This window comes from Drosophila bipectinata, chromosome 4, assembly GCF_030179905.1.
Source record: "Drosophila bipectinata strain 14024-0381.07 chromosome 4, DbipHiC1v2, whole genome shotgun sequence".
In the NCBI taxonomy this organism is placed as follows: Eukaryota; Metazoa; Arthropoda; class Insecta; order Diptera; family Drosophilidae; genus Drosophila; species Drosophila bipectinata.
In genome coordinates, this window is record NC_091740.1 from 7,855,584 (window position 1) to 7,868,022 (window position 12,439).

The 12,439-nt window shown below is 44.3% G+C and overlaps 2 protein-coding genes across 2 annotated transcripts; one reads left to right on the top strand and one right to left on the bottom strand.

Moving 5' to 3' along the window:
• The first annotated feature begins 608 nt into the window (after positions 1 to 608).
• LOC122322135 (uncharacterized) lies at positions 609 to 3,889 on the top strand. The gene is made up of 2 exons (XM_043213576.2): positions 609 to 786; positions 2,463 to 3,889. Exons 1-2 carry the CDS (start codon positions 609 to 611, stop codon positions 3,887 to 3,889), a joined length of 1,605 nt encoding a protein of 534 aa, XP_043069511.2.
• A 5,564-nt stretch (positions 3,890 to 9,453) lies between these two features.
• Positions 9,454 to 9,995, bottom strand: LOC138926891 (uncharacterized). Its single transcript, XM_070282498.1, has 2 exons — positions 9,918 to 9,995; positions 9,454 to 9,768 (listed from the first exon to the last, which is right to left on the bottom strand). The coding sequence occupies exons 1-2, from the start codon at positions 9,993 to 9,995 to the stop codon at positions 9,454 to 9,456; spliced, it is 393 nt and encodes a 130-aa protein (XP_070138599.1).
• Positions 9,996 to 12,439: the final 2,444 nt, after the last annotated feature.

Genomic DNA, 12,439 nt, shown 5'->3' on the forward strand with positions numbered 1-12,439 from the left:
TAGTTCGTCTTTATTTTGCATTTAAATAGTATTACATTTGCTTCTTTACTTGTTAATTAATTTCTTATTATCGTACCTATTTTTGCGCACATCATTGTCTTGTTTACCATTTGGGAGCTTTAAGCTCACACGCATAGCCGAAATTGCAGTGCAATGCGTTAGTATTAGAACATCACGCGATCGTTTTTCACTTCTTTTTCTGCACGTTTTGCAAGCCGGCCGCATTCTCTAGTTGACATTAACCGCAACCGCTCGCTGTTAGCAACCCCGCTTAAAAACATTGTAAACCCGCTAAATAGTGAAAATAAATGCATAAAACTATAATAAAAACCATAATACAGTCCACTATTCAAAACATAACAAATTTTGGTCCTTCGAGCCGGATGCCTGCGTTTATTTGTGCATTTACTTTTGTGAACATTGGAGACAAATTTACCGCTTTTTTGTCATGAACGCGATAATGCATAGAACGATTCAAGAACGAGGTGCCTGCAAGGGGCAAATAACGCGCACCCTCAACAGTGCTGTGGAGTTTTTTACAAAGATGTGAAAATGTGGAAACATTACAATTCAAGCTGGAGCGTTTGGTCGCCACTTTCAACCACTTGATGGAGCTCTCAGATGATTTAGTGGAATTTCACTTGGAGGAGGGATATGAAGACCCTAGATTGGACATACCCGAATACGAAGACAAGTTCTACGCCGCGCATGCTATTTTTAGTAACGCCATCAAGGACATGGGAGGTCAAGATCATGGACAGGACCAGTCGAACATTCTACTTTCAAGTACAGTGGAACGCCTATTTAAGGGACAAAACAACCTCAAAGTTAGGTTCAGAAATTAAACAAGCTTGGGCCAACTGTAGTATATCGGCCACTGAAGACGTCCCCATAGATGATCTGTTTGCCTTCTTTTCGCTCATTGTGATACTTTGGAGTCTTGTCAGGATTTACCCGCAATGCAACCCTCAAGACCAGCCCAGAGTAGACGCCGCCAAGCCGCCTTTCATGCCAGTGGATCAACTCAGTCGTCTCGCGAATGTATATATTGCCAAGGACAGCATTCTATATATTCATGCAATGAATTCAAGGCACTGGATGTAGTCAGCCGCCGCACCTTCTCCAAGGATACAAAATTATGCTTCAACTGCTTGAGTCGATCGCATCAAGTCAGGGATTGTAATTCATCGAACACTTGACGTCAGTGCAACGCTAAGCATCACACGTTAGTACACCCGATTGAAGCAAGATCGGTTCCTGTGGCACCTGCGCACTCGACTGCCGCTGATACGAATACTGCCGCTGTTAGCCATCATATTTTGGGGAGGGCCAACAATCCAGCCCTACTGCCAACTGTTGTCGCCGATGTAATTGACACATGGGGAAACGAGACCTCATGTAGGTTATTGCTCGATACTGGATCAACAATAACCATGGTATCTGAGTCCTTTATCCAAAGGATCGGAATTCCTCGCACGCATGCCCGCCTTTCGGTAGTTGGTTTAGGTGCTAACCCGGCTCAGCAGGTCAAATTAAATGCAACTATTTGGACCAAGATTCGCAGCCTACCGCTAGCTGACCCGACGTTTGGATCTCCGGGGAAAATCGACGTTATCTTAGGCGCTGATCAGCTGTGGAACTTATATACTGGACATCGCCGAGAGTTTGGTATCGAATACCCCATCGCACTGCATACTAATTTTGGATGGGTTATTACAGGCAGCTATACTGATTGTAACGAAGCATCTACGCACGCACAAGTTCATCACGCTTATGAAGATTTGGATTCCTTAGTTCGCTCATTTATGGACATGGAACAAGTGCATCCGAGTAAAAGAACGATAGACGCCAGTGATCCCGCCGAACAACATTTTCTGAAAACACATGCTCGTAGAGAAGATGGTGTTTATATTGTTCAATACCCATTCAAGGAGCCCCGCACGCCAATTGGCTCCACTTTGCCACAGGCTTTAAACCGCTTCGCCGCTTTGGAAAGGAAATTTAGAAGATTCCCCGCACTCAAAAAACAATATGTGGATTTCATGGATGATTATTTAAATCGAGGACATATGGTATTGATTCCGGCTGCTGCAGGCGGTGAGGATCCCGCACGCTACAACTATTTGGCACACCATGCAGTTTTTAAGCCAGATAGTACTACCACACGTTGGCGAGTGGTATTTGACGGCTCTGGAAAGGATTCCACGGGTCATTCTCTTAATTCGCGACTGCATATAGGACCACCTATTCAAAGGGACTTAATTGGAGTATGCCTTCGATTTCGTCAGCATCGTTATGTATTTTGTGCAGACATCGAGAAGATGTTTAGAGGCATTTTGGTGTCGGACGAACATACACAGTACCAACGCATAGTTTGGAGGAAGGATGAAAACGCTACGCTGGATCATTATCGACTGTTGTAACAGTAACATATGGATTAGCTTCATCGCCGTTTATTGCAGTTCGAGTTCTTAAACAGCTCTCGAATGACTATGCCGAATTGTATCCCACCGCTGCTGTCGTGCTCAACAGAGACGCGTACGTTGATGATATTCCTACTGGATGCGACAACATCAAGGATCTCATTGCACTCAAAGATGAATTGATTCTGCTTCTTAGCGAAGCTCAATTCAAATTGCGAAAGTGGAGCTCAAACTGTTACGCCCTTTTAAAGTCGTTGCCAAAGGAGATTTGTGAGTATCCACCAGAGGATTTAGAGGAAGACCGCTCATTTCGATTTGTTAAAGTCCTGGGATTGTGTTGGGAACCAAAACCGGACTATATTTTCTTCAAATTAGAAACCCCCGCATTTACAACTGCTCTTACTAAACGCATATTGCTTTCAGAACTAGCCAAGATCTACGACCCGCTGGGTTTGCTTTCGCCAACTGTTGTTTTTCTGAAGATCCTATTTCAAGATAGTTGGCTAAGTTCTGTCGATTGGAATGAAGTACTACCGCAGCAATTATGTACACGATGGCAACAGTTTGTATCGGAAATGCATTTATTGGAAACTTGTCGAGTTCCTCGCTACATATCTGCACTACATCAAGAAATGGAACTGCACGGATTTGCTGATGCATCATCTCAAGCGTATGCTGCCGTCATCTATAGCCGCGTCGAAGTCAACAATGGATATGCTGTCAAACTGATTATGGCTAAAACTCGCGTAGCCCCTATTAGGCCTATCTCTATTCCGCGACAAGAGTTAAACGCAGCTCATTTACGCTCTAAACTGATTTATCTGGTCAAGCAATCATTAACTGTTCCTATTTCCAGAATCAATTGTTGGTCAGACTCTGAAATATTCCTGCATTGGCTATCTTCTCCGCCTAGGACTTGGAACACCTATGTTTGCAACCGCACTGCTGAAATTCTAGAGGTTTTCCCACGCAGCTGCTGGCAACATATTCAAAGTGGTGATAATCCCGCAGACTGCGCATCGCGAGGAGTACTGCCAAAGGACCTCGTGGATCATCAAATATGGTCGAATGGACCACCTTGGCTATCTCAGTCACGTTCAGCTTGGCCACCTGTTAAAGCTAAGTTTGTTCTGTCGACAGAAGAAGAGGCCTGCCTAGAGATGAAGGCTGAAACGAAAGTTAATCTACACATTTCCGACGACGGATCGCTATCGCTATCTTCGCTATCTTGTATGATCAACAAATCCTCCTCATGGTCCCGTTTATTAAGGATAGTCAGCTACTGCTTTCGCTTCGTTCATCGTCTTCTTGAGAGGAATCGACTTTCACCATTCCTAACGGCGTGGGAGCTACAATATGCACGAGCTAAGATCTTTACGCACGCTCAAGAGGAGTTCTTCAACGTGGAGTACAAGCAGTTAACTACCGGACAGCCATTGTCGAAGAAATCGAAGTTTTCTCTCTAACTTGAAAAACGTCAAAGTTATACCATTTCCGATCAATCAGTTATATGGCAGCTATAGGCTATAGTCGGCCGATCCGGGCCGTTCCGACTTATATACTGCGTGCAAAGGAAAGAAAAGTGTGTGCAAAGTTTCAAGACGATAGCTTTAAAACTGAGAGACTAGTTCGCGTAGAAACGGACAGACAGACGGACAGACAGACGTACCGACGGACATGCTCATATCAACTCAGGAGGTGATCCTGATCAAGAATATATATACTTTATAGGGTCGGAGATGTCTCCTTCACTGCGTTGCACAAAATTATACAAAAATTATTACAAAATTATAATACCCTCTGCAAGTGTATAAAAAGTATAGAATTTATACTTTAGAACAGGGATCGGCACCCCAATACATTGATATGATTTTACCGCATTAGTGTTAGTAACGAATAGCAGAAAGTAGGCTGTGTGCATGACGTTTCACACATGTGTGTGGCAGAGCTCGGGCAGAGAAATTTCCTATGCCCCCGAGATAGGGCCGTGCCGACCTCTGCTTTAGAATTAAAGTATAGAATTATAAATTTCCTTACTAACTCCTTCTAGCTTAATATATTACAACTAGCTTACTATTAACTAATTATTCGTTTCTCGAGCGCCCCTCGGTCGTCTGGGCCTTAAAGCTTTATGATGAATACAGAAATGCGAGCTGATGCTGAAATAGATCGAAAAAAAAAACAAAAAAAAAAATTAAAAGTTGATCAATGAGCAACAATCAAATAGAGCGTAGAAACTTAGATAACCAAAAAAAGGCCTTCTACTCTTACTTTTCAACCCGAGATACCGAAATGGAAAAATCGGCAATTAAAAGCACCTACAACCTTCGGAATGTGTCAAAGCAGACCGGCGACACAGGATGAAATAGATCGCTACATTTAAATTAAGCGCAAGCTAAGCCCCCAGAGTAAGTCCGGCAGGCAACAAAACAAAAACTAACCGCGTTCAGAAGATCGTTAAAGAACAATGCAAATCCAATAACAACAGATAGTTCCAACCAGCCAGTTCCCTAATGGCGGAGGTTGGGGAAAAACAACGCGCAAGGCACTGCAAAAAAAACCCGAGCCCCCTTCAATCTATGTCAGGGAGAAAAGCTCTGAAACCCCGGTGTTGAGTTCGTAGGCAAAAATTATCAAAGGCAACATTTATGAAACAAGTGAAGAGCACTTCCGAGTCGTGTCCAATTAACTGGACTATTTTAAAAACTACTACACGTAACAGCTGAAAAGTACCAAGGGCCTACAAGTGGTAGTAAAGAAATCGGAGCTGATATTACTGCCGCGTAATTAATCAGAAACTACGCCAGTCGTCTTTTGTCCTCCATTAGCACCACTAACGGCTTCTCCTATGCTGATGCTCTACGATCTGGAATGGAAAGCCTAACCCACGAAGCGCTCAACGGGGCTTAGAACAGCTACAAAGCAAATCGAACACTATAATGGAGTTTATGTCATTCATAAAACCGACCATCCAAACTCTTGTTCAAAAACAGAACATGTTAATACAGTTGCTCGTAAACAACAGTTCAAATAATACATGAAGCCTCTAAGAATCAATGTGGATCGCCAAAAGTGTCTCTCGGGTGTCATAATTTAATTGTGTGTCACTGTTACAAGCAAAATAAAACTTTTAAATAAAAGAGGCTATTTCCTAAAACTGTCTTCGACTAAAATTTTCTCGCTCGAGGATTGACTCTGGTTTCCAACGGATCCCGCCTTTAGACGCAGTGACCTCCCAACCCAGCAATCGATTTTAAGAGCCGTTCAACTTTGTATCAGTCATTATGATTGTTAGTTAAGTTAAAAATTTAAGATTTGATACACTTCTAAGTCTCGCAAAGAGAAGGTTCAAGATAAAAAAGCAAGGTTAAAAAAAAAAGTACACAATGTTATTTAGGATCGTTGCACGTGACGATTGAACGTCGCATCGAGAAAAGGTTGGTGGCATTGTTCACCTGTTTAACCACAAAGGCCATCCCGTTGGAGATGGTCCATGATATATCAACAGATTCCTGCATCATCGCTTTGAAGAATTTTATGAGCGGGCGAAGACGGGTGGTCAAGATGAGGAGCGATAGTTGAGATTCCAAAGAAAACGAACCATGAGTACTGCATAGGTGGAAACAGCAGTACGGACTATGGATCCCACGACTACACAGATTGCGACGCTCATGGAAAGGATCCCAAGTCTGGAGAAGGAGCTCCTACAGGCACGGTTAAATAAAGGACTGGCGACGGTCGTAAGAAACCCCGATGGTATCGGATCGAGCGGCTTTTCAGTGAAAATCTCGCGACGGGAACACCAGAGTGAGTGACGCCATCTTACGATGGACAGTTGCAGGAACAATTAAGTGCAAGTCTGCTGCCACAATTTAGTGGAAGCTTGCTGCCATATTTGGGCGGGAATGCAGCGATAAGTCACACGAATTAAAGGCTGTACACCTGTAAGCTAATCGCCTCCATGTTGTGACACAGTAAGAGGTTGGATTGGGCCAAACCATATCTAACAGAACCATATCTAACAGAAGTGCATCTTAGCGAGTGGCTACGTGAGCTCGATAAGCTTGCATGTACGGGTGATACATGCGAACGCAAATCTGGATCTTCCGATGAAAACTGACCATCGGGAAGGCATAGAACAGACAAGGACCACCGCAGAGGTTGCCTTACGTGTGAAGGGCAACACGTCAAAGAGTTGTCAAGGGTTGCAAGCAGTTCCATCACACCATTGCTGGGACACGCCATTGCGTGTGATAAATGCGTCAACGATGTTAAAGATAAGTATCGGTTCCAGTTGGTAGGGAGTAAGGTTGAATCAATTATATGTAGTTGTTAATCGTGTATCCTTAATTTACATCCTAAGAGTGTCCATGACCGTTCCCTAACAGGATAGCGATTGCGAATCCATAAAAACGTTAGAATAAAAACGTATAAAAAAAACCTTCCATAAAAACGCCCCATGAATCCATGTAAGTCCAAAAAACTTTTAGACTTGGTTGACCATTGGAACCGCGATATCTGTAAGCTCTGTATCGTTTCTACTGATAGATGCCTACATTTTGGTCCATTTTACGTCAAAAAATGTGACTTGATCGGATCTGATACCCACAAGGATGGTATAGTTGCAAACCGAGCAGATAAGAGACCCTGAATTGTTAAACTACGAGACAAATTAAAAAAAAAAAGACGTCTGGCAGTAAAAATGACGTCGAAAGGTTATATCTGTATGTCGTGTGCAGTATCAGCTGATAAGCACGCGAGCTATGGAAAATGAAAGTTTTCCCACCACTTATTTGGAGTCAACTTGGAAGAATGTAAAGTCATTAGTCAGATCGACAAAAGCTGTTTCTAATGCAAAAAAGTATAAGCCATAAACATTTTTTTCTAGATAATATAAACGCGTTTTTAATTTAATCTAATAATAATAAATAATCTATAATCTCTAATAATAGAAATAATATACTAATAATAATAAAAAATTCAGAACACAACTGAAAACACACACAGTAATCAAAGCTTCCTCACAGATATAGCTGTAAGAAACAAACCAATACAATAGTCTTAACATTAATAAGGCCTGATCATTTTTGAGCAACGTAGTATTGTAGGACATTATCAACTAAGACGATTTACCTTTGAAACTTCAAAATGAAGTGTGTATTGTCAACAAAATTGTGGAGACTGGAGAATCAAAAATAATTATTTTGCATACAGAAATTGGTCAGTCAGTTCAAATTACGCGCCACTACGCGCCGCACTTTCATTCAGTATGTATTCGCGGCTTACATTATGATTGTATCTGGCCACACTGATTGTGGTCTAAAGTTAAGTTTGGCGCCACTGACACCCCGATCAGCAATCCCGGAGAAAGAGGGAGGAGATACTGCGGTAGGTAAAAATATATTAAGTTGAGGCTAATTCTAAGTTGTATTTCCCCAACAGAATGAGACATTCATGCACACACGCTCATGTGTGCATATATATATCGGCTATTCCGGCGGATGGTCAACCAGGACCGAAAAAATAAATGTTCATATTCCTCGATTCTTTTATTTTATTTTCATAAATAAATATCGAAATTTTCATAATCTATTCGATTCATAGCATACTCAGCTTTTTTTTAAAAAAAAAAGGTCAAAAAGTCAAAAAATGTAATTTTCACCTTTTTTTTTACTTTTAAAGACATTTTTATGTTTATTTATTTCTCAAGGTAAACATATGATGTGTTTGCTCTTTTTGTACTAAATCTCTTAATAACAATCTAATAAGACGAGAAAAATTCAAAGAAATGGAAAAATTAATCAATTACTTCTTAATTTGTATTTTGATTCTTATCTATGTTCTAATCGTACGTTCGCGACCCGTACTTAATTTAATTTAAAAAAAACTGATGGAGATATTTTATTGGGAATAGACTCGATAGAAAGCTACACGCCTCTATTTTAACACTAAAGTTATTGCACTAAAATATTCTATTCTAATTCGAAGATTTTTTGATTTTGCTAGAGCAAGCCAAAACCGACTTCCATTTCGCGTACGTTCGCGACCTCATGTTTTTTGCCAATATAATTTGATAATTTACTTTTAGAAAACAACTCACTAAATGCTATCGGAAACAAACAAAAAAATAAAAAAAAATAAATCAGAAAATGTTTTTTTCTTGAATTTTTTGGCACTAATTGGAAATGCGACCCCAGGAAATGTCCATATATATATCTTGTTTCGGTGAAGTGTAAAGTGTTAGAGGAAACTCCCGGGACTTAGATCGGCGCCATTTCTTTTATTCGCACGTTTTGGAACTCTAACGGCATTTTGGAAGCGCACGTACACAGCGAAACGTGCGACATGCCGACGACAAATTCGCCCAGACGGAGCCCCAGATCAACCTGAGGCTACCGCAGCTAGAACAACCACATGCAACGTCAGGCACACCGGCCATCTTAACGAATGCAGATGGTGGATGGCACACGCCATGGACTTCAAATGAAAGTGTAGTAAAGCACCATGAGTACTGTATAAGCAAAACCACCAGTACAGGCTATGGACCCCACGACTTTACTGATTGACGCTCATGGAAAGGATCGCTAGTCTGGAGAAGAAGATCCAACAGGCAAGGGAAAATGAAGGACAAGCGTTGGTAGCAAGGTGGGGCAAATACACTGCTAAGAAAGGATCCTTATATAAGCGCAAAAGTAAGGCAGATATTCAGTGAAAATCTGGCAACAAGACCACCAGAGTCAGTGACACCATCTTACGATGAACAGTTGCCGGAAACATTGAGTGCAAATCTGCCGCCACAATTGAGTATAAGCTTGCCTGCATATTTGGGCGGTAATGCATCGAAAGGGCAACAAGTCACACGAAGTAAAGGCTGTTCAACTGTAAGCTACTTGCCGTTGTGTCACATGGGGCATGTGCACCACCATGAAGGGGTGGTGGTTGGTCATAGATGATGGATAGTGGGGGCTTCAGAACAAGCGGGACAACCGCTAGGCATTGCTTCGCCCGCCACAGGCCCCAACTCTCCACCTTACCGCCTCTCCTGCTCGATGCTCCTAAGCCTCTGCATTAACGCTGCAGCAAAAAATGCTACTGCGTCCCAGAGCATCTGGTTCTCCAGCATTACCTCCACAAGGTTTCCTGGGGGGATTGATCGGACCGCCGTCGTCTCCAGTCGGTGGCGCTCTCGTGCAAACCGGCGGCACTCAAAGACAACGTGCCTGGCGTCCTCGACTATCGATCTCCCGCACTCCGGGCACCAGTACTTCTCCGCGTGGCCAAAACGCTTCAGGTTATGCCGGAAGCAGCCATGTCCACTCAAGACCTGGGTCAAGTAAAAGTCGACCTGCCCGAGGCTTCGAATCAAAAACCTTCTAAGGCTAGGAATGAGGGTGTGTGTCCATCGTCCTTTCGACGACGCGTCCCAACAATTCTACCAGGCTGTGAGCGACCTCTCCTTGGCCTCCTCCCTTGCAGCTGTATCGTTTCCAGCACCTTGCGGCTGCTGACCAGTGCCGCTTCGGTCTTTTGCGGGGCTAGACTTAGACCAGCGTTTTGGAGCCACATCTCCATCGCCTCGATTGCCTTATTCGCCGCTCTCTACGCTTCCTCCCTATGCTTGGTCCCAATCACCAACGCTACGTCATCTGTGAAGCCGACGACGTCGCATTCCGCTGGGAGCTGCAGCCTTAGGATACATGACGTTCCACAGCAGCGGTCCTAGGAGCGATTCTTGGGGCACACCCGCCCTAACGTCGTAGGACTCCGTTCCCGCAAAAGTTTCTCTGACCACTCTCCCTCTCGCATTTGTCCTCGGGCAGCCCCAGTCCTGCGCCCACTCGTTGAAGTTCCCTGCTACAAGGACGGCAGAACGTCCTCTGATGTCTTTTCCCAGGCAGTCCATAATGCGCTCAAATTCATTGCTGGTTAGGCTGGGTGCCATGTAGCAGCTGTAAAGCCATCCTCCACCTATCTGAGCCCTGACGAATCCCTCCGCACTGTGCACTGAGTGCATTGTCATGCCGGTTGCGCCGCAGCTCCAGATAGCAGCCTTCCCCGATAGGTCAACTGCCCAGCGGTTGTCTGAGCCAGTCCTATGGGGATTGCTTAGGAGCGCTATGTCCGTCTTCGTCTCCCTCGCAGCCTGCGACAGCACATCTTGAGCCGCCCTGCAGTGGTTCAAGTTCAGCTGAAGCACTAGCATCCTGACGTCCTAGGTCCACCTTCTTTCGCTGACATGGGGCAGCCTCTCCTTCCAGTCTGATGCCTCACATCCTTCCGGCCCTTATAAAAGGAGACCCATTGGAGCGAATCGGGACAAGTCTTTTTAGGAAGCTTGTAGTATTGAGTTGGAGGACCGCTTTTGGAGAGTCTGACATGCATGGGTTAGAGCGATTTTAAAAAGGACTCGGTAGTTTGAGCTGAAGGACCGCCTTTAGAGAGTCCAACAGCCAAAAGAGAGGAGGACGTAAATAACGAGCTAGGAAGGGATCCGTTGCCGACTGGCGTAGTCCTGCAAAACCAACAAACAAACAAAACAATAGGCCGACCCGCGAACACACGCCCAATCGAGAACACCCCGATACCCCAATCGAGAACACCCCGGTCACCGCCCCACCAGCCCCGGCCACCAGCCGCAACTCCCAATCCTGGTACGCTAGCGCGTATGCGCGGTGCGTCCACGGTGTAGCGAGAGCGCGATGCGCGGTAATCGACGGCAACTTCCAATCCTGACTCGCTAGCGCGTATGTGCGGTGTTCCCAGGTGCGTCAACCACTGGCAACTCCTAATCACTCCCGGTTGATCTCTGGAGTACCGGAGGTGTGAAAGTCCGCGGCCAATTCCCAATCCAGGCTCGCAATCGACCCAAGGGGGCGTTCCGAGAGGTAGGAAGGCCAGCGTGTGGCCAGCGAAAAGGCGACGGCTGGGGGAACCTAAGGCGACGGAGCAGCGGCAGTGACGGGGACACCCGAAACGACCAACAGGATGCTCCGACGACGGAGCCGGGCGGAACCAGGAGAAACAGCTCAGAACCAGGAGAAACCAGGAGAAACAAATGATGTAGTCGCCCGAAGTAGCTGCGTTGCATCTTACTGAAAATACCCTATTGTAGAGGTATGATTCCAGTAGCTTGTGGTGAATGTTGGTAAATACGTTATAATTTTGTGCACGAGTGAACTCGCTCGAAAGCTTGAGATACGTCGAGAAAAATAGAGCTTCAGTATTCTCACTGTTTGAAGGCTGAACGTTTTTCGGATTTTAATCTGTTCACTTGTTTGAGGTTCCATGGTTTCTTCGGGAGCCAAATTTGTGTGACGGAATAATATTGCAAGCTTCCAGATGTGGTATTATGTAAGTTAACAAGCATTGTTCAAACATTTTAGACAAACAAGATAGAAGGCTTATTGATCTGTATGATGCCGGATGCCTGTGGGTTTTTTTTTTCCAGGCTTCGGTATCATTATAATGATGGATTTCTTCCAATTTTTTTGGGAAATAGCCAAGATTAATGATTCCTTTGAATAGTTTGCAGATGACCTCTATAGCGCAATTTGGCAGGAGGAATGAATTTAAGGCAGCGAATATTTCAGCTCTGTCTTCGTCGCTGCGAGCCCAGCATACCGAAGAGTTTTTTATCGGGGTGGTCGTTTCAATTGGGGCGCTAAGATTTGGCTAGGCCCTCCACAGGGGATACATTGTGCTTGTTAGCGAAAGATTCTGGATGTACCTCAGCTGTGCAGTTTCTTCCTGTTGGTGAAGAGCCTGGTGGAGTGATCGGGTTGCTTCCTTAAGGCGTTTTTTTGAAGCTGATGATCCGCTATTTTTTCCAATAACGACGCTTGCGCCTCTGTTCTCGCATGAGCTGTTCGATTTGCTGGTTGATTTTATAGTATTTGGTTTTGTCTAATTCTTTCCCATGAGGAGTAGAGATTTTAGCTCACAATCACATACTCTACTTTAAGCTCACAATCAGTGGCCAATCACATACATTTTGTAAGGCTGTTCGGTTATTTCTG

Coding starts and splice junctions, on each gene's coding strand:
- LOC122322135 (XM_043213576.2), top strand. CDS start 609: ATGGAGCTCTCAGATGATTTAGTGGAATTTCACTTGGAGGAGGGATAT. Junction 787..2,462: donor GTCGAACATTCTACTTTCAA/GTACAGTGGAAC, acceptor CGTTTATTGCAG/TTCGAGTTCTTAAACAGCTC.
- LOC138926891 (XM_070282498.1), bottom strand. CDS start 9,995: ATGGAGATGTGGCTCCAAAACGCTGGTCTAAGTCTAGCCCCGCAAAAG. Junction 9,769..9,917: donor CACTGGTCAGCAGCCGCAAG/GTGCTGGAAACG, acceptor AGCCTCGGGCAG/GTCGACTTTTACTTGACCCA.